At 36.5% G+C, this 25,878-nt stretch overlaps 1 protein-coding gene across 1 annotated transcript in view; it reads right to left on the reverse strand.

Moving 5' to 3' along the window:
* ARHGAP42 (Rho GTPase activating protein 42) overlaps window positions 1-25,402 on the reverse strand; it is a gene marked incomplete at its 3' end in the record, with an annotated part of 116,357 nt that extends 90,955 nt beyond the window's left edge. The window contains exons 1-2 of the mRNA XM_019470208.1: window positions 25,313-25,402; window positions 6,166-6,227 (exon numbers count right to left, since the gene is read on the reverse strand). Coding sequence (XP_019325753.1) covers window positions 6,166-6,227; window positions 25,313-25,400 — 150 coding nt within the window. The remainder of the gene's footprint in view (window positions 1-6,165; window positions 6,228-25,312) is intronic.
* Window positions 25,403-25,878: the final 476 nt, after the last annotated feature.

The raw sequence follows: 25,878 nt of genomic DNA on the forward strand, positions 1-25,878 counted from the left end.
AAAAAAAAAAAAACAACCACAAACCAAACTCCCCCCCAAACCAACCAACCAACCAACAAAAACCCAAACCCATTCAAATCAGTATTTTCCTATCTTGCAGAATTCCATTTACTGAAGAGATGGATTTCTCCTGCAGTTAATATCCAATATGTAGCCTACTATACCTGGGGTAGGAGGAAGAAGAAAAGGGGAAGAAAATCATAAATAAATAAATGTAAAAATAATTTTTATAACAAAATAAAGTATTCTGTGCTGATTTACTGCTCCTTGTGCAATAGAAAGCTTAGTTACTTAGGAAATGGGTATTTCCAAATTACTAGTCTGATGCACAAATTCAGAAAGTCTTTCCAAAGAAGTTAGGTTAACAACACAGTACATGCTACCTTAATTGCTCAATAGGATACGTACAGGCCATCCTAAGTGTAAGGAAGAAAAACAAACCCCAAAAAAACAGCTTTGAGGTGCTTTTTAATTAATTTAAAACAGCAAAAATGGGGGGGCCCCAACATAAACAAACAAACAAACCCAAACAAAAAAACAATCCTAATTGCAAAGAGAAGAAACCCTCTTATTTGTGGTGGTGTTCCTTCATTTGTAGTAATATGCTTTCAGACAGTCTCCTTGCAGGCAGGTTCCTACCAAAGAGATTAATTTAAATGCCAAACTTGGTATGAGAGGTGAAGAGCACTGAAAGCAGTTACCAAGTATATCAAAACACCATCATACACTATTTTCTGTCATTTTAAGAGTGCGCCCATGTGAACCAAAATGCCAGGTGTATGCTCTGCAGACTCAGGGTGCTAGTATATGTGATTTTATGATTTCTCCCCTTTATAAACTGAGTAATAAGCAGCACCTGTGGATAGAAGACTGCTTATTCTTCCGATGGAATCTGTGACCCATTTCATATTATAGGGAAAAGGTTAATTCCGCTCAACAACATGCTGTGTCCTTCAGTATTTGATTTTATGTATCATTCCATGGATGGCTGGTTTTAATAGTTTATTTATTTTTCTTCAAGTGCAGCTTTTGAAACTGAATATTTTGATGCCTTCCCTGGAAGCAGATAGAATCAGACCCCTTGTGTGAGGGCAAATACAGGAACACAATGAGAACATCCAGTTAATACAAAAGAAGTCTACAACAATGAGATACTCTCTGAAGCATGAAGATTATGAGATACAAAAAGACACAGACATTAGAAAGAAAAAAATTCATCGAGCATAGTACACAACTACCCACTTCAGAATTTTTGCACTATCCCCTGAAGTATTTAATATTGGTCAGAAATTCAAAGTAACCATACACATCTCACTGACTCACGATGCCAGAGAGAAAAGCTCTGGGACCATTCATCACTTGCCAGCAACCCATAAAAACTTGGGTAAATAGCAAGGAATGTAACAGTTAAGAGGTCTATTTCAGTTTGGGATTTAGTAAACTTCCAGAAATAATCAGGGAGTTACATTCAAGGTAACATAACACTCAAGAGAATGCATTTAATTCTTCAAATCGATAGGGGATCTCAAGGAAGAGGAAATCAGTAGCGTGAACCAATTCATCTATTCTTCTTGTCAACACAGCATAAGCCTATGACAGTATTTTGTATCACTCCCAGTACATTTCTGTTTGTTATAAAGTTTACTAACAATATCAAATGAATAGGAAACATAAATAATGCATGAATCTCTAACATTAAAAAAGCATATCACTTATTTAACAGAAACAATGTACATTCAGAAAGAGCAGAAGGAAATTATTTTAAGTAAGTTCCCTTGATATAGATCCAAATATTCACATGGAATTAAATTATAGCATCTCTATTGTTCCCTAATAATCACTGGGAAATAGAGGTCATTATTTTACATTCCCTGGTGGCTTGTTGCTGAAGTCATTGGAAAGGCAGTGGGGATGAATCTGACTTTTTATCCTATTGGTACGTTACTTGTAAAACCCAAGAGTCAGAGCTGTTTGGCTGGGTTTTTTTTTTAATGCACCATTTACCAACAGCACCATTAAATTAACAACACCATGAAATGACAGATATCAAGCAAAAGGCAGTATATCATAAAAAAAGGTGTCTTGCGAGTTACTTTTTCCTTTATTTGCTTTTTAAGGGGAAGTGTTTAGTGCATGACCTCTGTTTTTTCTAAAACTACTAGTCAATTTTTTAGCATCAGGAAATAAAAGACAAGGATAAAAGAAATTGACTTATAATAATCACCATATCATTACTGCTGTCAACAATAATGGCTGCAAAGCTTTACACAACAGAATATTTATTTATGTGATACACAGTTTAATTTAACCTTACACTTCAGTGTTTTTCCCAGTAATACTGTTCATAATATCTTGTTTCACTAGCTTCTTCTAAAGAAAACAAAAACGAGTTCCTTTTGGTTCTTTATGCAAGAAGGACAGAAAACTTGCTAAGCACCTCTCAAACTATTTCCTTGACCATTGGAAACACTTAATTTATACAATCAGCGGGCAAGCACTCCAACACACCTCTGCGTGTTCACCACAAAACAAAAATAATTTTACTTATGACATTTTAATAGGCATCAGATGAGAAATAAATTGGTAATATGAATATCCACATTCAAATCTGATTCTTGCACTCATAACTCATATAAAAGAAATTGACTTATAATAATCACCATATCATTACTGCTGTCAACAATAATGGCTGCAAAGCTTTACACAACAGAATATTTATTTATGTGATACACAGTTTTATTTAACCTTACACTTCAGTGTTTTTCCCAGTAATACTGTTCATAATATCTTGTTTCACTAGCTTCTTCTAAAGAAAACAAAAACGAGTTCCTTTTGGTTCTTTATGCAAGAAGGACAGAAAACTTGCTAAGCACCTCTCAAACTATTTCCTTGACCATTGGAAACACTTAATTTATACAATCAGCGGGCAAGCACTCCAACACACCTCTGCGTGTTCACCAAAACAAAAAAATAATTTTACTTATGACATTTTAATAGGCATCAGATGAGAAATAAATTGGTAATATGAATATACACTTTCCACATTCAAATCTGATTCATGCACTCATATGCATGCTCAGAAATTAATAATGTAAAATTCAAGGCAGGGAAACAAGATCATTAGCTGGTAAGTAAAATTAACATCTGTCATTCCTTATTCCTGTAAATCCAGCATTTGCTGATACAATACTATCTTTTACTGTCACACACTTCAAGAATTAAAAGGAAGTTGTAAATGGTATGATGAAGCATATCCATAAATAGTCTCAACACTGACTAGCTGCTTTTCTCCTAGCCTTCTACAAAATGTCAAAAAGAACAAGCTTTTTTTTTTTTTTAACTTTTGCAAGTTTTCTCTTTTTATGCAGAAGTAAAGGAAATCAAATTCTTAAAGACCTGCATGCCCTGTCTTGAGCTTTCCAGTCAGCTGAGAACTTCTAAAATCATCACTAATTTGCAAATTGGCTGGCTTGAAGTGCTTCTAGCAGAGGAATCAAAGTGTATGCATAACGCTCCGTGCTTCCTCAGAAATAGGCAAAAAATTTTTCAAGATTTCACAGTTAAATCACAAGTTTGTCAAGCAAAAAACTCTTATTACTAGCAATCTGTTCAGCATCTAGCATGGCACACTGATGCTTACAGGGACCTCTGGATTTTCTGTATTGCTTTTTTGTTTTGTTTTTAAGCTTCTAAGCCCTTACAGCAAAGACGTATACCACAAGATACAATAAATACATTCATTATAGTATGAAAAGCTGCAAATTAATGGGTTTCAGGCGAAAAATGTCAGGAGAGCCTGTCTTTTGCCTCTAAATAAAACCAGACACAACCTTTAAGTCAGTACACTGCATCATAGCAGGATCTCCGATTTGTACAACTGTATGAAGTTAGTACAGCAACAACGTTTTGGCTACTTTTACAGAGCATTTAGAACTTTGTGACTTAGGGCCAGAGCAGTAAGTAACGCAGCCCAACACGCAATGGAAAGCATCTCTATCATGTAAATGCCATCACAGTGTGGCACAGGACATAAACTCAGAAAACAGAAAAAGAGATGACCAAACTCTCTTTTTCACTTATAAAATTTATCCCTAAAGAATAGCATGGGGACGGTAACTATGTCGAGATCTAGGTGGGACTGGTTCATCCTATATGTATTTTTTCAAGCCTCAGGTTCTCATTTTTGCATTTGGCTCTACCAGGAACAAATATTTTAGGAAGTTTAATTCCAATAATAATTAAATAAATTCCACCAACAGGCAGATCAAACTTTTTTAAAACAGAGACATTCTAAGTTTGCTGAATTTTCTTATTCAAATATCACTACCATGATAACTGTGTGTTGTCGATGCTCTCAGCATGAGCATGCAGTTTGAAAAAAACAAACAGAATGGGGCTACTTCAAACTCAGCGAAAAGCTGGATGCAAATGATTTCCCATCAAGAGCAGCTTCTCCACACATGAATACTATTTGCCATTTTGTTTACAACGATTTGATGATCACATTCTACTGAACTTATAGCCATTTCTAAAATATTTTTCCGTGAGACTGAAGTCTCACCCAAGTCTTTGACCCTGCATTGGGATCCAACAGCTCAGCTATACAATCCATGCATTCCCACTGAAGTCATACTGAAATAGAACAAAAAGTATCTTTCCATCCAACTGATCTTTTTTCACTTAATAAAATTAATGTTTTTCCCCCTTTTACTCTAATGGACTTCCTACAAGATACAAAGTAAAACATTACATGGAAAGATCAAATTATAAACCATAGAGAGGGCAGAAACTTCTAAAAGTTAAAAAGGGAGTGACTCCTCCAAGGAAAAAAAAGAAACAGAAAGAAAAATAAAATAAAGAGAAATTACATATACATATTATGAAAATATGAAAAGAAAACCTTCACCTATTAATTGCTTTTTCTTTTTTCTAATAGTTAGCTCACAGTAATCTTTAACCTAAACTGGAAAGCTATTCATTTGAAACATTGTTTAACTAAATAATTAATAAATGTTCTAGCAAAGGTCTTTTAAGGTGTTAAGTACTGAACAGTCACCTTCTCACTCTTCCATCTACCCAGGAAAAAATATTTATCATGAAGCAAAAATTTTGCACTTTTATAGGTTTAGGTGATATTAACTATGCAACTGTACCATATAAATGTTTATGATTTTGCCACTTTAAAATATTTATGTAAACAGAAATAGCGGGAGACCAATTCTATGGTTATTTACTCCTAGGAATAAGAGAACTTTCTGTATTCCTCTTCCTGGATTAGTAAATTTCCTCCAATCTGAGTCAGAAAATCCTTTTCCTCACCTCCCTAAGTACTCATATGAGGAAGGAAAACAAGGACAGACATAGTCATCGGATGCATTTGAGCTACTTAAACTTTCACAATATTTAAAAATCCCCCTACTGAGGTTAATCCTTACCTCACTTTATTCATGACTGACTTACAAGGAAGAAAAAAAAAAGTAATTTCATTGCTTATGTGGAATTTTTTAAAAAATACTTGTACAAGAATATACTTAAAACTTCTTTAAGAAAGCCACATCTGTATAGAAATATAAATGAAAGCATACTGTAGATTCATCAGTATGGAAACAAAGGGAATAAGAATACTGCAACAAAGGACAACTCTGACAAGTCTGATGTACTCTGCAAGAGTTTCTCAGAGGTGATGAATTTGGTTTCTCTTCTTACCACTTATTTGTTATATTCTTGGATTACCAGTATACATTCACCGGACAATACTCTAGAAGTATTTAATTAAATATAAATACCAATCTACATTTCCAGTATAAGCTCTTTGTTTACAGTTTACTTTATTGCTGTGCCTTGTGATTAATAAGACAAGATGGGAGAGAGGAAAGGTACAGCAGCATTCAGAGGTTATTTTGGAGTGCAGAGCAGGGAGGGAGGAAATTGTGAGAAAACAGTTTTTAAATCAATGCAAAAGTATGTGGCTGAACACTCCATTAAAAATTGCTGCAGTCTGTGCTAGCACATTTCTGCCTTTGCAGAATCAAGTGATTCTTATGAAATACTTAACATCTACTACACAAGTAAAAAAAATTAAAATAGCACTTCAGGAGGAATAGAAAAAAAGTACAATTTTATACAAAAAAGAGGCCCAATGCAATATATTATTGCCAAACTTACCAGTCGTCTCCTCTCCTCTTCAACAGCAATCAGGAGCCGAGCAAACTCTTTCAGTGACTGGGCTGAAAACAAAGAAAAAGAACGTCCTGGTCAACATCACATTTTAAGACCAGATGAGTCCATTATCTGGATTTAAGTTATAATGATAAGATACTGTTCCTTACGTAGTACTTCACTGAAATCAGTAGTCATTAAATGAGGCACAGACCGAAGTGAGCAGCAGGTCAAGAGCAGGTAAAAAACAAAGGAAAAGAACCTGAATATTAAGAGTCACGTGTATTTAAAAAATAAAATTTTAAATGGAATATGGCAAACTGATTTTCCCGAAATCTGCAAAGATCAGTCTCAAAACAAAGAATTCTATGATCAGCCACAAAATTTACTTTAGCACACAAGGAGCAGAAAGAAACTGCAAAGAAGAGTCTTGAATTTCTCCTATTAAAGAGCAGCAACAAATATTTGCAAGAACTATGAAAAATATTCAGGTAAAAATTTGAAAGTCAACATTTTAGAAGAAATGTGTTACTTATGCCAGATGTTTAGGTTTAGCAGTTCTTTGGCTTTATGTTTTGCGAGGACAAGCTCTCAGGTGATGAGAACAGATGATTGATTTATAAGCAAGCTTTGAATTCTGTTACAACTGTGAGAGAGTCTTTGCTCTAAACTGCCTTCAAATACAAGTCAAAGGGCTATAGTGGATGTCAACAGAAACATAATAAAAGTATTAACCCATAGAAGAGGGCAAGAAATGGGAGAACATTCCAAAAACTCTTAAGGCTTTATTCTCATGTAAGTAAGCGGTGCAAATCTCTCTAGAAAAATCTATCTTTCCATTTATATTACTTTCTCAAGGGCATATGGGTTGTTCAGAATTCAGCATCACAGTTCCACAGACAAAAATGCCAGAGAAGAATCATGTGAAGAGAGCCAAGTAGCTCTTTTTACTTTCTCCTGATGCATCTAGTACTAAATACTGCCAGTGACAGGATGATAAATTTCATGGTTTAAAGCTCTGATCTCAGAATGCAGATTCATAAATCCTAGAGCTTCTCACAACAAACTTGAGACAATCTAAATCATCTTTTAAAAATGAAAGAAACAAGGAAACAAAACTTGTACAACTTCTCAAAAGAACATGTACTAAATACTGCCAGTGACAGGATGATAAATTTCATGGTTTAAAGCTCTGATCTCAGAATGCAGATTCATAAATCCTAGAGCTTCTCACAACAAACTTGAGACAATCTAAATCATCTTTTAAAAATGAAAGAAACAAGGAAACAAAACTTGTACAACTTCTCAAAAGAACATGCTTCAAAAAGACTTCACAGTTAACCAACATACACTGCTAAGGGTATGCTAACTGAACTCGTCCTCTTAGCTGTTCTTCCACCTCCTTAAGTGTTTTTACAAAATGTGTCACTCTCCAATAATATGGCTTCATCCCCTCTCAAATACCCTGAAAGATTTAAGGAAATCAGTACATTTTCTAGAGGATCTGCTATGTTCCAGTATCTTCTAAGAGGGAATCAGCATCTAGCTTGCCATAAGTTGTAAGCATTCACAAATTGCTACTTAGTTTTTGGACCATATCCAAATAATTTTTATCCTTTATTCCACCTGGACGTTGCAGAGGTCACCCTTGCGTTCTTCTTGCTCTCTTTTAACTTTTACAGCTGAAGAACACTTTGCTGTTTGTTCCAATTACTTCTGCAAGACCTTACATAGTTTATTTTTTGCAACTGTAATGCTATACCTGCATATCTTGACCTCTAAGTCATTCTTTGCTGACAAATTCTTTTTTCCCCCATTATTACTTATGAGCTCTTTGTTTAGTCCAAATACACCTGGTAAGTTAAATGTCCATCCAGTTGGGTCTCAAGCCTTTTCCTTTAATATTTTTCCCTGAGAACACAAACATCAGAAAATGTTGCCACCTTTTAAGTAAAAGATCTAGGCCTCCTGCACAAACTTCTGAACTCCTCAACTCAGGCTTACCAGCTGAGCCTTTCAGCTACTGACTCTGTTACTTACCAGCTCAGCCTTTATCAGAGCTATGTCTTGAGATCAAGAACTTAAGTTTGCTATCCACTGAATTAACTCAGTCTCTTAGAGTCAGCTCATATCTCAACTGTCAAAACCAGGTAAAGAAATAGATGATGAACTAACTGGTTAAGTTACCTGGTAAGAAATCTGTTGAGTGTTACAACACTCAACCGTTACAACAACTCACACTGTTATATCTATATACCCATTACGAAACCCTAAAAACTAAATAAACAATGAGCCAAACACACGTGGCCAAACTATTTCTTATTTTCACACTGATAACCCCCAAAACTTAACAACAAACGATCCTTGCCTGTAGAAAACAGGTCAGAGTTAGTTCATCCCTTGCACATGTGGCAGAGTGATTCTTTACCCACCATTAAAAAAAAAAATTAATCTTTTCAAATAAACTAGATAAACATATTGTTTGAATTTTATTACCTATTCAGGGAATTAGGATGCACTTCAGAAAAACAGCTGACTTTACTAGAAAGCCAGCAAGAGAAATTGTTTCCAGATTATTTCAGTGAAATAATTGGTCATTTTTAACCACAAGATGATGTGTTACTGCAGTCACATGTTAAAACTCTGTTCCCCCTCCTTTTTTTGCTTTTTTACTGTGGAGTCACTCACAATGACAGAACTATTTCAAAGAGAAATGATCATACCAAGCATTATATCTTTGTGAGGACAGCAGATCCAGAACCTACTGAAATTTAAGTTTTCCCTACCCACATCAAGCCTTATGGTACTCTTCAGTTTCTGATCATATCACTAAAACCATCCTTAATACAACAAAGGCTCCTGAAGTTTTTTTTCTTCATCATCTGCAATAAGAAAGTTAACACTTTACACCTTTCATCAGCCAAGCACAAACACTGCCAGTTCCCAGCCCCAATGTATGGGCAGGACTTTATCTAAATCAAATAGAAAGGGTGGGGGACAGACAGGTAAAAGCAATACAGTTGTGAAGAAAAAAATATCCTCTCCAGTCAGGCAATATTCAGAGTTTTAGGAGCAAGAAGATAGTAATGGAAGAACAGCAGGAAGCAGAAACTGGGCAGAAGGATGACTGGAAACTGTGAAGAGGAAGAAAAAAACCCCCCAAAATAGTAAGAAAAGCTTTTGATTCATCTTCCTAATTTCAAGGCAGAACCAAAGGGTGTTTTAGTTTCAAAGTCAAAACTTTTGCTTAGGATCTAAATAAAACCAGGACAGAGAGAAAAAAAACAAACTATAAAAACATGCTCTGTAAGTGTGCAAATCAAGATTTTCCTCAATGTTTAACATTAATATAAAGGTACTAATGTGTTCCCTATACAGTGCCTCAGCTAAAGACTGAGAAGCTGTCTCCATCATCTCTTCCCTGTTGCCTCACCTTTGGGGAGATTATAAAGGTCAAAGTTTCACTAAGAGCACAGAACCTACACTCTTCAGCAGCACTAAGACAAACCATTCCCCTGATCCTAGCGACACCTTTGTTGCAGAGACACCTTCGCATCAATACTGACTACACCTTTGCTGGTTGCTGCCCAACACCCACATCCATCCTTTTTGTGCTAGTCAATGCCCACGAAGCCATGGAGCATCCTCTCCCAGCTCAGGAGGTGCATGGGGAGAACAACAAATGCATCGTGTAATACAGGCTGTAATGAAGGATGCACGCCCAGTATGCAGAGAGAGCTCAGCAACATGGACGTCTCTGGTGACCCCACTGGTTATTCTGCCCTTGCAATGGCACCACATAACATCAGAAAAGGCCTTACCTCCACCAGCTCTCTTACAATACCAATGAGCGTTGCAGTACTTCTGCGTCTTTCATGTTATTACACCCTTCTTCCCATACATCCCACACACAGTCTGACCTCATTAAAAGCCAGGCTCTGTCCCCAGAGAACTTCATCTGTGCTGGAAGCTGCAGCGGGAGGTGGTAAAGGGAGGGCAAAGACAGCCCTCGCTCCTTTTTCCCCAGAATACCCTTTTCCCTTCTTCCTCCTCTCTTTTTCCACAGCCCCCTTCTGGTTGCAGACATGGGACAGCTCCGCCTCACTTGGGGACCGGGCTGGGCAGATGGAAGAATACTCAGTGCAGAGCTCACTGTGGGACGTCAGGCCTCCCCGGGACGGCTTGCCCGCAGGGCCGCCGGACACCCCCGGAGAGCTGGGCAGGGGTGTCATTCCCCTCCACAACCAAGCCCCCTCTCAGGATTTCAGCACGAACCCAAGGCACAGGGTACATGCACCTAATTCTGGATTCCCAGCTCTCAACAGGAAACAAACAAATATTTCAACAATAATAACCTGAGGTGCTTTTGTGTAGTTAAAAACCAGAAGATTTAAAAATCAGAACCATTTGTGTCAGATGTGGCCCATTGCTGTCTGTCAGGAAGCCCAGGAATTACATGCAGGCCTCACAATCTTTTCTTACTAATACTGCAACATTTTTTTTTCTCCCCTTATTTTTAATCAGAATAGACACATAAGAATTAAAGTGAACTTTGTAAATACAAAAGGGGTTGGGGGGAGGAAGAGTCAAGTGTTTTACAAGAGGAAACGTCATGGGAATGTGCTGATAAGAAACAAATTCTGAAAACATACCAATAATGTGAAGTACAATATGTAACCTAACTTATATTAAATACAAAGGTATTTTTAATTATTTTCAAAAAGCATTATTGTTATTGGTGTGCCATTTTAAGTAAAACAAAGTGCTGCCTTAATACTTTATTCTAAGTCATTAGGAGATACTAGCTTACAAAATCCAAATAGTTTTACAGTCTGCTTTTTATTTAAGGGCCATTCAAAGGACTTGTAAGATACACTTGGCATCATGATGGAAGCGATGCCTGTGAAAAGCAACGCCCAACAAGTAAAAACAATTGTATATGTACCCAGCTGTACACTTGTGGTCTCATTCATCACAATTAAAACAGGTCGCCAGCTGTTTTCTCTGGAGTGTTCCCAACCCAGCAATAATTTGCTGCAAAATTTCCCTTGTTCAGGAGAAAAAGCTTCCATTACTTTATTTAAAAAAAAAAAAAACAAAAAAACAAACACCCAAACCAAAAGCAAACCACCCTCTTTATTTTTAAATGAAAAGTCTTTTAATTAATTTGCTTCCTTAGGAAGCAAGCTAACAGTACCAACAGCTTAAACCTTAACAGGTCTAACCTGTGTAGATCAACAACGTCCCTTTTTCCAGAAGATGCATGTATTTCATTTGGTTTTTTTATCCCCATCATTTCAAACATACGGTACAGCTCCACAAACAACTATACTTGCATAACCAAAAGAGAACTGAAGCTTAGTGTAGGACTAAGTGAGGGAGAAGTGAAAAAGAATAAAAATTTTTTTACCTGAATCTATAGAATGCATTATTAAAAATACGCCTCATTTATACTCTAGAATTCTGGTTTACTGCATTAAAATTAACCAGTGGTTCATAGGAAAAAAAACATGTACTTAAACTTTACGAAGTTGCTGTAATATACTTGTGTAGAGAATGTATCACTGTCATTATTGAAGCTACTCTATGAATAATTAGCTTAATATTAAAGAGTACAGTGTTACACTGCACTACTAAATGTTACATACAATAGGTATGATGCCATCTATATTTAATGAGAAAAGGAAAGCAACATGTGTGAAACCTAGAAGTAGTTTTATATGACCAATACTGAATTCAAAGACGTAAGGCCAAGTTTGGAAGGTAATGTTCAACCCGAGATAGAATGGAAAGTTACCGTGGAAGACAGAATAAAAATAAATGTTCTTTTCTGTGAAATGGACCGTTGGTTTAAGTTATACTTACACATGCAGTATTAAACAATGCATAGGCAATTTTTAAATACTCTAAAGTACACTAAACAACATTTTATAGTATTCTAAGCAGGTATCACCACTATCTTCAGATATGTGAATGCCAGCATGGAAAAATGTAAGTCCAGAAATATGTCATTTTTTCTTATGGCATCTTGCTATATAAGAGGCAAAAATGTGCAAGCCTGTCAGAGATTTCCTTATATCTTCCTGATCTGACTGGGGAAATGCCAGAACTGTGCTGTACATTGCTCCCAACACAGTTTGGCAGGAAGGTCAGTCGAGTACATCCTCTCTCCAGAACTGGTCACATCTAGCACAGACGTGCTATAGCAGGCTCTGAATTCATGCTTGACCACAAACTTCAACTAAAGCCTCCAAGGGAGTTTTTCCCAGTAAGTAATACATTACCGAATCAGAATTAAAGATGGACCTAAGACCCATAAGGAAATTTCCTAAGGATTAATACTTGATTACTAGACTTCAGTAACAAAGCAGAATAAATGTAAGATCCATGAGTGCTGGGAGGGCTGGGAGAAGAGACTTTCTTTTCCAATTCTAAAATGAAAGTAAATATATTATTAAATAGTTACTAATTGACAGACATATTTCCAGAGCTTTTAATGACTAGCACTATTTGCAGCCACAAATGCTATTTCAAGCAGTTCTTCAAAAAACCACAACATTAAATAAAATTTCCATCCTTCTTTCTGTGGCTTTAAGCCATATTGAAAAAGTACAGGGCTGGGGGAGGGGGGGCAGAGTAGGACAAGAGGAGTAACAGATGGTTTCCTGATCAGACAGAAAAATCACAGATTTCAGATAAACACTGACAGGCCACCACAAGTATCTGGAACAACAATAATCTGCTCTCTCAGTACTTTCTACCTAACAAGAATTGTGGATGTCATAAAAGCCACATAGGATCTGTAGTGTATATCTGAAGGTAACTAAACTGGATGTCTCAAAATGTCACCACTATGGCAAGTTTTCGACATGCCAAAATGTAAAGCCAAAGGAGGACTGTCTTGAAATAAGGCTCCCAAAGCCACCCATTCTCTTTGTCTTTCAATATGTTGGCTATGAATTTAAATATAGCCTTATCTTATACAACACAGATTTCCTTTACCACTGTCACAACCTGGACTGATTTGTTAACAATTCTTTTTCTTCCTTTTTTTCCTACTGAATAAAGCCTATAAAACATTAAAAGTGTACAATTATCTACAGCTTTAAATGGAACTACAGTTTAGCCCAAAGGGAACAAGCTGCAGGATCAACACTTTAGTCTGCAAACTGAAATAAAGAATAATTTGTGCAATTTATAAATATTTCATAACCAATGTTGACCGCACTGGAGTACCACTGTAATATTATTAAAAAAATAGTCGTGTAAGACAACTGCAACATATTCCTACAGAAAACAGTTGGGGTTTTTTTGGGTTTTTTTTTGGTTTTTTTGGGTTTTTTTGTTTTTTTAAACAGATTTTCAGAAAAGCTATCTTTGGACAAGTACATGTCTGCTAAATATTCCCAATTATTGCTCAGGTTTTCATTTTTCATTGGCTGCTGCTATTTCCTCTGCCACTTCTACCCTAGGTCCACTTCCCCAGTGGCAACATTTTGGGAGAAACTTCAGTTTGGAAGACTGAGCTTAGTACCATGAGTAATATTTACTGGGAAAGCAGAAGAGAAGACAAAAGAAGGGGAGAGGAGCGCAGGATTTGAAACTGTTGTTTTTCTTACCGATTTCGTTCTCTTCTGGGTTTCATTCCCAAGATATTAGAGGAAAGAGAGTAACTGCTTTCTTTTGTTTAGGTTTAAGGTAATACTGCTTAGGTATTTATGTAAATTCCAGTTTGTAAGCTAACAGCACATCAGATGTGCTTTAACTTAAAGCTGAGTGTTGGTGTCAAAAGATAAATTATGTTAAAAGATCCCATTGTGGAAAAAGAAGTTAGAAAAGCAAGATAATGGTTCATTTCTTCATGGACTTTCATTCTTGTTTAAATTTGGAAAATTAATACTGGATAAGCTGCCTTATCCTCCATTTGGTTTCTCTTACTTCTCTAATCTGGGTATCAGATTTTATGGATCTGTAATAAGGACCTCATGCATTCCTTTAGTCTGTGTTTACATTTACCACAACCTCTATAAGAACAGGGGAAAAAAGCTATTTGTACCTTCCTATAATACAATGAAACGTACTTCTGGTAGTAAAAGACATGGGCTGAAGCAAAGATTCAAGTGTACAGGTTTTAAAATTACATGGAAATACCCAATAGACACTCTCAGATTGACAGCAAATTCTGCCAGCAGACAGTGGTTTAAATTCACAGCCTCAATAACCACAAATTTCCTTGAAGACTTCCATCATGGGAAGGTACACAAAGGTAGAAGCAACTCTGTCTGGTCTGTACTGCTCTTGTGATAGAATCAAGACATACTTAAAGCAGACAGAGTGAAGCAATTTCAGACTCAATAAATGAACATTCTTACTATTTCCTCCATAACTGATCTGGTAAGTAAACTTTGCAGGGGCTTAATCTAATGCTTTTTTATCAATTAGTACCATGATCTTTCAGATTTTGAAGCAATTTCTACCTAATCCAGACTTTGAACTTTCAACTCTGATGAACTAAAAATTAAAAATGAAAAAAAAAAATTCCATCCAATTTCAAGGATAATTTATCCTGACTTAACAGAGACAGACCCGTAAGAAAAATAAATAGTAGCTATTGCTGTAAGAGTTAGATCCTCCCAGGGAGCACAACTTACAGTGGTAATTTTGTTTCCTGTGGCAATTCCCACCTTGAACTGTGAGGAAAGGTATTTTGCCAAATTTTTTCAATTCTTGAAAATAAGCGTGCTACCTTACAAAAATAAATCCAAATTTGCCAAACAAATCCCCTACACATCAGGAAGGAAAAGTATGATATGAGACAAAGAGACACAGAGACGAAAAATGCCTGGTTTAAAACTTCTGCGAAGAAATTACACAAATGAGGAAGCAAAAAAAATGACAAAATTAAGACTTCTATGCCCAAATTTATGCTTCAACGACTACATATTGTTCTCCAAATATGATCACATCTTCCACTAAATACTGGCAAGCAGAGAACTTTATGAGCACAGCTACTGAAATCCGTGTAATAATAAAAGTAAACAAACAAACTCCAAGGCTTTTCTCTACTTCATTTGAGTTAAAGCACTGTAAACTCAGAGTAAATGCGGTGGTATTTTGTCCTCTACATCATAATTTGGAGCATATTGGCTCTTTGCAGTATTAGGACAGAGAGATGGTAATAAGAAGACAAAACCAGCAATGAAACTATCACAGATTCAGTAACAGTCTCCCCACTTGACCTCCCCTGGTTTATGGCATTCAATCCCTATACGTTTTTTAGGGAGCGTTCCCCATGAACAGATGTTTAAAAGCCCTTCCGTTGCTGGCCATATACCAGGCACAAGCATTTCCCCTGACCAGTCTTCTGGGTTTTGTCACACTATAAAGGCAAGACAAACCAGCAGAAGAGGCCAGCAAGTTCCACAGTAACAATGGAACCTCCTGTCTGAGCACAATACACGTGTGCCTCAGTGCAGACTAATATGTGAACCATATAAGGCAACAAATCAAGATCTAAGCTTAATCAAAGCCCAAAGCTTTGCAAGATGTGTTTGCAAGTACAGTATAATATGTACATACCATACTAGGCAACTGGAATTTTAACTCAAAAGTATTTTCATCTTGCAAAACTTAATGAGCAAATATAGCAAGGTATTTTGTGAAGATTTTTTCTAAACATATGTAAAGCATAAAATGTAGGGCCGCTATTAGACAGAAAAATCCTTTTCCCCATTACAGAATTTTATTGAAACAAACCTTTGTCGGCGTAACTATCTAAATCCAGTTACAAACGCTACCATACTCAAGAATTCTTTGCTATAAAAAGTAGCTATTGTGTCACTTAAATACTTAAACAAACAAATATAAGCCTTGTACAAAAGTTAAAACAATGCTTTGAGCCAAGACATTTACACTTTCCACTCCACTCCTTTTTAACACAAGTCTATAAAAAAAAGCTACATGTTTATATACAAACCAAGATGACTTGCAAGAAAGTCAGGTTATCTAGAATTTCCAGATCCACTGTCAGCACTTGTCAAACACAATACTTGGAGAGATAACCTTAAGACATGCAATGTTAAACAATTCAAATAAATCCAATTACTTGACTTAATATCAGTAAATTGCCATGCCCTACTCATGCAGAACCTCACAAAACAAATACAAGTAGAAAATTCTAAATGGATCAAACAAGGGCAAAACATTTCCAAGAGTCAATTCAAATAAATCCAATTACTTGACTTAATATCAGTAAATTGCCATGCCCTACTCATGCAGAACCTCACAAAACAAATACAAGTAGAAAATTCTAAATGGATCAAACAAGGGCAAAACGTTTCCTAGAGTCCTGAAAGATTTTTAAAGTTTATAATGGCTGTCTATCCCACAGTATGTTAGTAAAAACCAAACCAAACCCACACCAAACAATTATTCAAATACCACCACCACTTTTAACACTTTACTAAAAAACCAGCTGCAATACATCTACCTTGTGTTAGTGTTCTACTCTGATTATAAAAGCAGCAAATATTTTGAAAATATATCATTCAATTTGGAAATGTATCTCTCTTCTGCAGCATGAATTCTTCAACACAACAATTTTTCAGTACAACACTAGCAAAGCTGTGGTAGAAAAAGCCCACTCTAGACTCTATTAATCTATAGCACCTCTCCCAAAATGTGGCATCCTGAAGTGACAGCGGAAACATTTTAAATCATCTAAGCAATTTCTTCCATTTTATTAGGAACATGGGACTGAATGGATCTCCCAGGCAGTCACTTGCTCTCACATAGCACTATATCAAAACCCTTGCACAAATTAGTAAATCACTTTTCTCGTCTCTCCCCTTCCTTCTACACTTCTGTGAAGGCTGGAGGCTTTTGGGACTAGCCACAACAAATCTTCTATTTTCACCATGTTCTCACAGAATAAAGAGATAACGGTGTTAGACCTAAGTGGTCATCAAGAAACACTGCATCTCTATGCTACTACACAAGAGGGTTTAAAATTACCGTATCCACCAAAGAGAAATCAGCCTCTGTTTCCACCTGATGGAGCCACATGCGCAGCAGTCCTGGGGCTGAGCTCCATAGCTGCATAGCTCAGCAGGGCGCAGGGAACAATATTCAACACATTATCTTTTGTCCAACAGGTATGAAGTGATCTTAAAGTGCTTCTGGAGATCTACTTTGAAACCCTAGCAGCTTGAATTGGCACCCATTGAAACTAACAGCATGACTTCCTATACTGTAAAAGTCCATTTAATCCAATTAATCTTTACCTCAACTAAATTAACCATTAACCTTTGACTCGAACAGATCAGACTTCTCCAGAGTTGACTGATACCCACAGCCTGTCAGAGGAATAACAGCTTTAAAAAAAAACATGGAATATTCAGAAATAGGTAAGATCAAAGGTGGATTCTGGTTAAATCAGATTCTTTCAATCCTCTCCCGCTTTCCTTTGCCCCCCCTCCCAATCCCACTAGAAAGAATTGCGATACAAATTGACTATGAATACAAATCTTTCATTCTAGAGAAAACAATTGCTACTTCATGCTCAAGTTTTTTGAACAGCTGAATAACAAGAAAATGTGGGAAATAACCACTGGGCAACATGCAACATATTAAGCTGCAAAAGTAATATTCAAACCTAGCATTCCATAAACAAAGGAGTTAGAAGTAATTATGACTACAGTTCAGGCTTGCCAATCCCCGATTCTTCAGAGGCACATCCATACTTTAAACGAAGGGAAAAAACCTGATACTTCAATCTTTCCAGCTGTACAAACTTTATTTGTGTGTGGCTCTTTGCAGATGCTGAAATAAGGGAAGCAAAAGGAAAAGCAATGCATTCAGAATGCAGCTGAGAATCATTAATACTGTTTTTCTGATTTCTAAAATTTAGTGCATTTATTACTTGAACGGTGAAACACTTTAATTAGGAAAAATATCACCAAATACTTCAACGAATGTTAGGTTTGCCATAATTGCTGTGTTGAATTTAGGCCTACAAAGGGATCAAGGACTTCCTGTGCTTAAAACTCTAATCTCTACTAAGGATTTTGATTTCAGAAAGTACAAATCCTTCATCTTATTTGCTCAAACCTGAAATTAGTATCTCAAAGCTGAGTTGATCAAATCACTACTTGTTTTTGAAAACAAGTGCCTATTGCTCAAGAGGTATACTAACTTGACAACTCTAAAGCATTATGCCTTTTTACTAAAAGTGTAATATACACAGAACAGTACATACCAGTTATTTTCAAACCAACTCTGTAAGGCAATTCTCTAGTCCTCAGACTGTCTCTCCACAGGTATTCCTACTTCCACTGGGATGCCCAACTCTAAAAATAACAAAGCTAAGTGATGAAGGAGGGAAGAAGAGGTACTGAAGGCATGGAATGAGGACAATAAAGTAGAATGCACCTACAGGAGTCCAGAAGATCAAACCATTAATGAGGGACACAACAGATACTTCATCTTGATCCATGAGTGGCAGGGACTTGTCTACTAAGCTGTTCAGATCAAATGTTGACTCATTTAGTCTCCTTAGCAGAATGCACCAGGACAACCAAAGCTATTGCTGTCCATTGCCTGCCTCAACCTCCTTCTGTAAACAGCATGAGCTCCAAGGCAAGTGGCAGTCTGAGACACCATAGTTTGCAGTCCAATATAATAAAATGAACGAGCATGAATTTTAGACTTCCTTAGCGCACCAGGATATAAACTGCAGTGACTCAGGAGATCTCCTACTTCACATCCAGCTACTACTCCTGCCACAGAAGAAGGGTAGAACAGACAGGAAGGGCAGTAACTGCATCAGCCACCCCAATCTAATTTTTTTCATTTGAATATGCATCTTAAGGTAACAGGGAATGAAGCATGCAAACTCTAAGAACCTTCTGATATGTATCTTGGAGAAGAAAAAACAAGGCCTGTGTTGATGATCTTATTTTACCTTTTCCTCTCCTGCACAGATAAAGGCCTATTGCAACATTATTTTATTTCCTGCTTTGTCAGCCTCATTTGACCTTCCACAGCAAGGACAAGAGCTCTGGGCTGGACCAACAGAATGCCAACCTTCTCTTTCTGGTGCAGATGCTGTTTTGAAGCCTCTGTGGGATCCTAGCACTAGCATAAAATCACTGATTTCTTGGAGTCAAGAAACAATAGCTTTCCGGAAACAGGTGGCATTTGTTTAAATATGCAACAGGGATAAAAAAAAAAAAAATATAACGGTAGGAACAGATTTTACAGATTTTAAACAAATACTTCAGGCATTTCACACACCCTGATTGTGCTGAGTTCCTCCCATAATTTGTTACTGTTTAACTTTTGTAGATAAAAATAGTCCAATAGAAGTACCACAGAACTCCGTCCTGTGATTCAGATCTTACAAGTAGCTTATGCAAAGTTGCTTTGAAGGTCACCTAAAAAGTTAATCTTAAAATTCATTCTTCCAACTGGAGGAAAAAGAGCTGGCAAATCTAGGCAGGTAACTACTGTGGAAAAACAGCATACAATCTTTCTATGCAAATTCACTCTGAGTCGCAAATAGCTTTCTATGCTAATTCAGCACTCAACCCTTCCTCACCCATCCCCCAAACCCCCACCTTTTGTAAATACACTTGTCTCTAATATGTTCCACAGGGTCAACAAACTCAAGCACTACAAAAGTTATTGGGATGATGCCTACGCTAAAAAAATCCACCCCCAGAAGTCTACCCTCAAGGTGGTGGCAAGATCCTCCTCTTTCCTTGGTTTGGATAAGGCAGTAGTAGACCTGAGCCGCTGGAATTCATTTTAGACTTACTTGGTATTTGGTAACTCCATTCAGAAACCCGGTGACGAATGGGAATTCAGTGCAAAGTAGGTAGAATATTAACCCTAAGAACAACTTTCTTGAACATCAGAGCTAACCTCAAGTGATTAAGGAGATGACCATTAAGATATCCAAGTGATTCAGACTACTGTAGGTGGCTCAGTGGCATGTAATAAATAATTCCAAAACAGCCAGGCAAATTCAAGAAGCCATTGCATACCACGAACAATAGAGATACAGTGGCTTGAAATCATGACTAGCCTGACAGCTACCTTCCGAGGTTCCTGATTAGCCTCTGAGTGGCTCCAAAAGAGTCTCTCCTAACTTGGAGACTACTGTGTCCACAGATTGATTTGTCAAGATTTGCCTCCACACACTTTAGGCAGGCATAAAGCTCCTATAAATCTTTTTTTTTTTTCCTTTTCATAGAACATTGCATGCGCAGTTTGTACCATTAAAAAAAAAATGGAATTTGGCAGCTCTTAATTAATCTTTTACATTGTTAGGAGAGATGGGGGGAGGGAAACTCTGATTTTTTTTCTCTTATTTGTGTAGTTTTATACACAAATTTCCCAAGACAGATCTATTTGCTGCTTTGAAAGACAGGATGCTTGTCCTCTGACAGGCTCTCCAAGAGGGCAGAGCAGCTGCTAACTCAAAAGCATTGTGCATGTGGATGCCCAGTACAAGCAAAAAAGAAGACTGAGCTTCTGGCATCATTGCTCAACTCAAACAAGAGAGCCTTAAGAACACAGTAGTGGACTGTAACAAACAACTACTGTTAAAGTTTTTTTTCTTTTTTTTTTTCCCCCCTTTTTTTTTTTCCTTAAAGTTCTTTCTCCCCAGTACATTTTAGCTGATTTTTCAAAGTTCAACTTGAAACTAACTGCTGTATACAACATAATTGGCTGGTATGAGTTAGCAGTTCTGTAGATGGTTAGTTGCTAGCAATTTTAATCAACCCATGAACGACTTGAGGTGTGAGTCAGCAAAAATCCCATGAGCCACAACTGCTAGCAGCAAGAGGAGAATTCAGTTCCCACAAGGAAAGATACCACATTTTAGAACTTCTGACCTATTCCTTATGGCTCAATTAATAATGATTTCATAGATCATCATAATTCTATTACATTACTAAATCAAGCATCTGATGCTACCTGAAATACCTGTCATAACATAATTCTCTTCAGGGGAAAAAAAAATTCAAAACCAGCAGTGACAGAGTGAAATACACATGCCTTTCAGTGCTTTTTCCTAAATAGCACACACTAATAAAAAAGATACTAAAGTAAAATGCCAGAATATCAGAATGTATTTATTTGTCTTGGTTTCTTTTAATTATGAAGAGCATGGTCTTACACTGATGATATTAAATCTCACTGATCTATAATTAGCCATAATACAAAATAGACACGAACTTGTTAAAGAAACAAGACAGAATTCCATTGAGTTAAATAATAATGTTCATTATTTTCATCTGTATCAGCCACAATCCAGATAACACAAACAAAGAAAAGAGGATAAAAACAGGGAGATTCCTGGGGAAGGAATCAGGTGACACAAGCTGGGTAATACTAGGAAAGGAGGAGCTGGGCAAACCTTCTCCTTGCAAAATTTATGCCTGCACAGTGTGTACTGAGGAAAAAGACACTTGTTCGTTAAAAACATAGTTTTTGCACCTATCCCATCTGTGTAACATTCTATGTTACCTATAAGGTTTGAAACATGTAAAAATCATGCATCTGTTTTGCACAAAACTCTCACTGGGCATGACAAATGACTGACCTCCTTTACATTCATTTATTGTCAATTTAAAGTATTTAATCTTTGTGCAAAATATTAATTGCAAAGGGGGCTGAGAGTAACTGTGCACAGGGTGGTACGTCTAAAAGACTGAATAGCAAAGTGTTGTCAACTCTTGGCTATTTCAGACTGAGGAAAGCACAGTTGTTGGTAAAATGGGGGAAGCAACACCCTTCTCAGCGTAAGGGTAAGTTACATCAAACATTCATTACTATGCCTTTTTAGTATTAATGATTCACTGTCATTCATCATGTTATTTTTGCTTTAAAGATGCCCCTTTCTGCATAACTTTTCAATGGCACAAAAAAATTACAGCTTGGCTGAATCACATGCAACTGGAGCTAATATCCATGTTCTACTATCAATTAGTATGGCCCTATCAAGTATTATGGCCCTTGCATTGCTGCAGATCACATGCTGCCACGTGCATTTCAAAACAGAGGAAGAGACAACACTGACAATTGTTGCTGTTTATTTTTTAATGAGAAAAGCTAGTAAAGCTGTGGAGCACTGTTTCCCAACCTAATTTGCTGGCAAATATCTGATAATCTGAAAAAGCTTTTTAGAGCACGAATCCTTTGATGTTCACTGTTTTAAAAAAATGAAGTTGTAGATGATTTGAGGAACAAGCCAGTCTGCTTATTCAAGAAAGTCAGGGGAATAGCTTACAACCCATGCACAAAATGTCTGACTCTAAACTGGGTACGTTGTATCTGAAAGTGGCTATGTAGATAAATCTGGGTAACTTGCAACAACCTGGAAAGATTACCTAAAATGCATTATACAGCCACAAAGAGACACGTAGATTTTTTTGTCAAAGAACACCACCACTTCTACGGAAGAATTAAACATTTGTAAATAAAAAGTAAGAAATCATAAAAATTAGGAAACAAAGATAGGAATTAAAAGAAAACAAAAACACAAATAAATTACTGGATTAAATAACAGATGGATTAAAATAAATATGAAGAACACCATCATAATTCTGTTTATATTGAGTGTGTCATGGAGCTTAACTAAAACTACTTCTCATGTATTTTGTGTAATGGGCTTACTGGCATAAATGAGTTGTATAAAGAGAGCATCTAAAAAGGCACAGGTTACAGGAAACGCAAATAAAACTAAATACTGTAATTAGAGCTCAGGTTGGCAAAAAAAGCAAAAAAAATTATGTTGTGCTTAGTTACTGAACAGAGACCTTCAACTCTAGTATTGCCTCAAAAAAAAAGTTCATGGAGCTATCAACTCAGTTCCAAATAATTATTACTGACAAGAAAAAAAATAGAAAAAAATCACTTATACTTCAATTTTGAAAAAAGTTGAAATTTTTTTTTTTTTTTAACAGAAATAATAACATCCTGACAGAAGAAGCCTTATTCAGAGGTTGAATTTCCAACACTAAGGTGGGTTAGGGTGGATTTCCAATGCTAAGCTTGAAATAGAAATGTATTTTAAAATCTTCAGAATGTAATTCCTGTATTAAGCCCCTATGTATACGGTAGTTTTTTACAAAACTTATCAAGTCAGAGTACCACTGCAGACTGAAGTAAAACTTCCCGTGGCCTGCACAGTCATAGATATTCTTAAAAAAAGAAGGTGAAGGCAGAAGGAGGCACAGAGAGTGGGATTCATCCATACAAAGCTGTCTTTGATGATAAGCAAACATCTAGCTTGTTGGGGCATGTTCAAGATACGGATAAATTCTAGGCCACTGCTCTAGGGAGATCAAAAATTGAGCCTTACCCTATAAAAGCACACAGTATCATTCAAGCTCTGTTAGACTTGAATTTGATTCCTGTCAGTTTACCTTTTACTCTTATAAGCTTCTTTGATGTACATGACAATCCATTAGGCAATGGCTGCTTTAGAAGCTAGAAATCCCTTCTTTGAAGCTCCAAGTGAAATAAATCACCTGTCAAGCTTCATAAACTCTGTTTTTTTCCTAAATAGTTTTAAATGCCTGTTTAATGTCCAAACAATAAAATATCTTTTCTTTGCTACATTTAGGTTACAAGTAAAACAAAAGTTGTCTTTGTTTTGTATTTAAAGTGAGGTGACTGAGGACCTTATGTCTCTAAAATAGTTATTGACCAAATCTAAGACATATAACTGAGATACTGTAGATTTAAAAGCATAAAATACATACAAGGTGACTTTAACAGCCAAGAAGTAATATGTAGAATGCCAAAAAGTACATACACACCATTCATTTTTTGTCTCTTTCCAAGCTTGATACACCTTAACAATGTATGCAGTTTTATATCTGAGTAGAAGCCCTTCAGTGGTTTCACTCCCCTACTTTTACATGTCAGTAAAATCAACCCTCCCCTCCCACCTCCCTGCCAAAGGTTAGTGGAAGACAGTGACCAAATACCAGCCATCTTTGATGACAGTCTCCTAACTATCACAATGTTGTAGGGTGAGGGTGAGGCAAACCCTGCCAGTGAAAGCAAGCAGCTCAGACCTTTTGTCCAATGACAATTTCCTCAGTCAGGAAAAGGGAAATATTGAGGCGAGAGAAGACTTGAAAAGAGGTTATGGTAAGAGATACACTTGGAAAAGCCTAAATCTGAGTTTCCTCTCTACATTACATAGATCTTTTTTAAAAAATACTAAAAAGTCCTACATTCCCTCTTGTACTGCCAAATTATTTATTTTTAGAAGCAACTACTCTTTAACAACCATCTTCCTTCCTCTCAGATGTTTTGGGAAGGACACGGGGGCCATGTGGTATGTAAGACTCATGACAATGAACTTAGCCATTCCGAAGATGGATTATAGTCCAAGTTTCTCACCAACAGGAGCTAGAGCACTCCAGCTGCTGCGCTACTGCCCAAAATCATCACTGCAACCACAGCAATGCCTTGCAGTAAAGAATGGCTGAACTTCTGAATCCTGGAAATGTTTCCAGGATTAGTCTGCTGAGGGAAGAATATTTTGATGATATTAAAGAGTCTTATGTTCAAGACAAGCTGAGCTGTTCAGTTCTGCTAATGCAGAAGTTCTGGGTGTGCACAGAGGCAGAACATTAAGCAGCTAGTAAATTTTACTGGCAAAAGTTCAGACAACTATATACTTAGGAATGCACAAGTTGTAAAGAACATATTCCTGTTTTTAGACCCTTAAATACTTCCTGTGTCTTACTAGGCACTTAAGTGTTTTCTGCAGACTTATGTTATTTCATAGGAAACTTGTGTACCTTTTAGTATCCCAAAGAAAACTGGCTGCAAATTAAAAATAGCAGCAGAATTGAGAAGATTTACAGTTGACTCAGTTGACAAAGTACTGCTGAATACTTTCCTCTACAATGAACCAAGCTATGTCATGAAGACATAGTCTTTTGACATGTATTTTTAAACTCTTGCATGATTTCTACTTACTTTTTTCTCTTTTTGTTGCATGCTCCATTAAAAAAAAAAACCCTAACAAAAACTGTGAACTGCCCCACTATATTTGTGATATCATATTAATTATGTAAGAAACAATATAAAATGTTACTCCAACCAGAGCACAGAACGTACTTACCAATATTAATCTCATCATCAGTTTCAGCATCTCCAATACACTCAAACTGGAAATCTTGTAAAGACTGTGAAAATTTTTGCACTGCCATGGATAAATCTAAAATTCAAGAAAAACGGAAAAAAAAGAAAATCAGAATTACTCCACTACAACTTCACTGGAGCAAGGTTTCATGCACTTCTGTATGAAACATTTTTTCTGTTTACAAAGTTTCCTTTCTAGTATCTTTTTTGGACAGTAACTTCATTCAAAATCCCCATCACCATTTCAAAATCAAAGTACCTGAGATATCCCAGAAACCTACGAAACACGCTGATGCCAGATTTCAAACATTAATACAGGTATTATGTTGACAACTGAAGAACTGTTATACTTCTTGAAAAAAGAAAAAGACATTATTATAAGAAATTAATGTCTAGTGGTAAATTGCATATGTAAGTAGACCACTGTTGTTTAACATACCACAAGATTAGTTTGCAGATTAAAATAAAGCTCATGACAGTTTCTTTCATAAACATTATCAAAAGAATTACATTCTAACTGTTCTAATACACTAACACATTATACAG

This window comes from Aptenodytes forsteri, unplaced genomic scaffold (assembly GCF_000699145.1).
Source record: "Aptenodytes forsteri isolate BGI_AS27 unplaced genomic scaffold, ASM69914v1 Scaffold350, whole genome shotgun sequence".
In the NCBI taxonomy this organism is placed as follows: Eukaryota; Metazoa; Chordata; class Aves; order Sphenisciformes; family Spheniscidae; genus Aptenodytes; species Aptenodytes forsteri.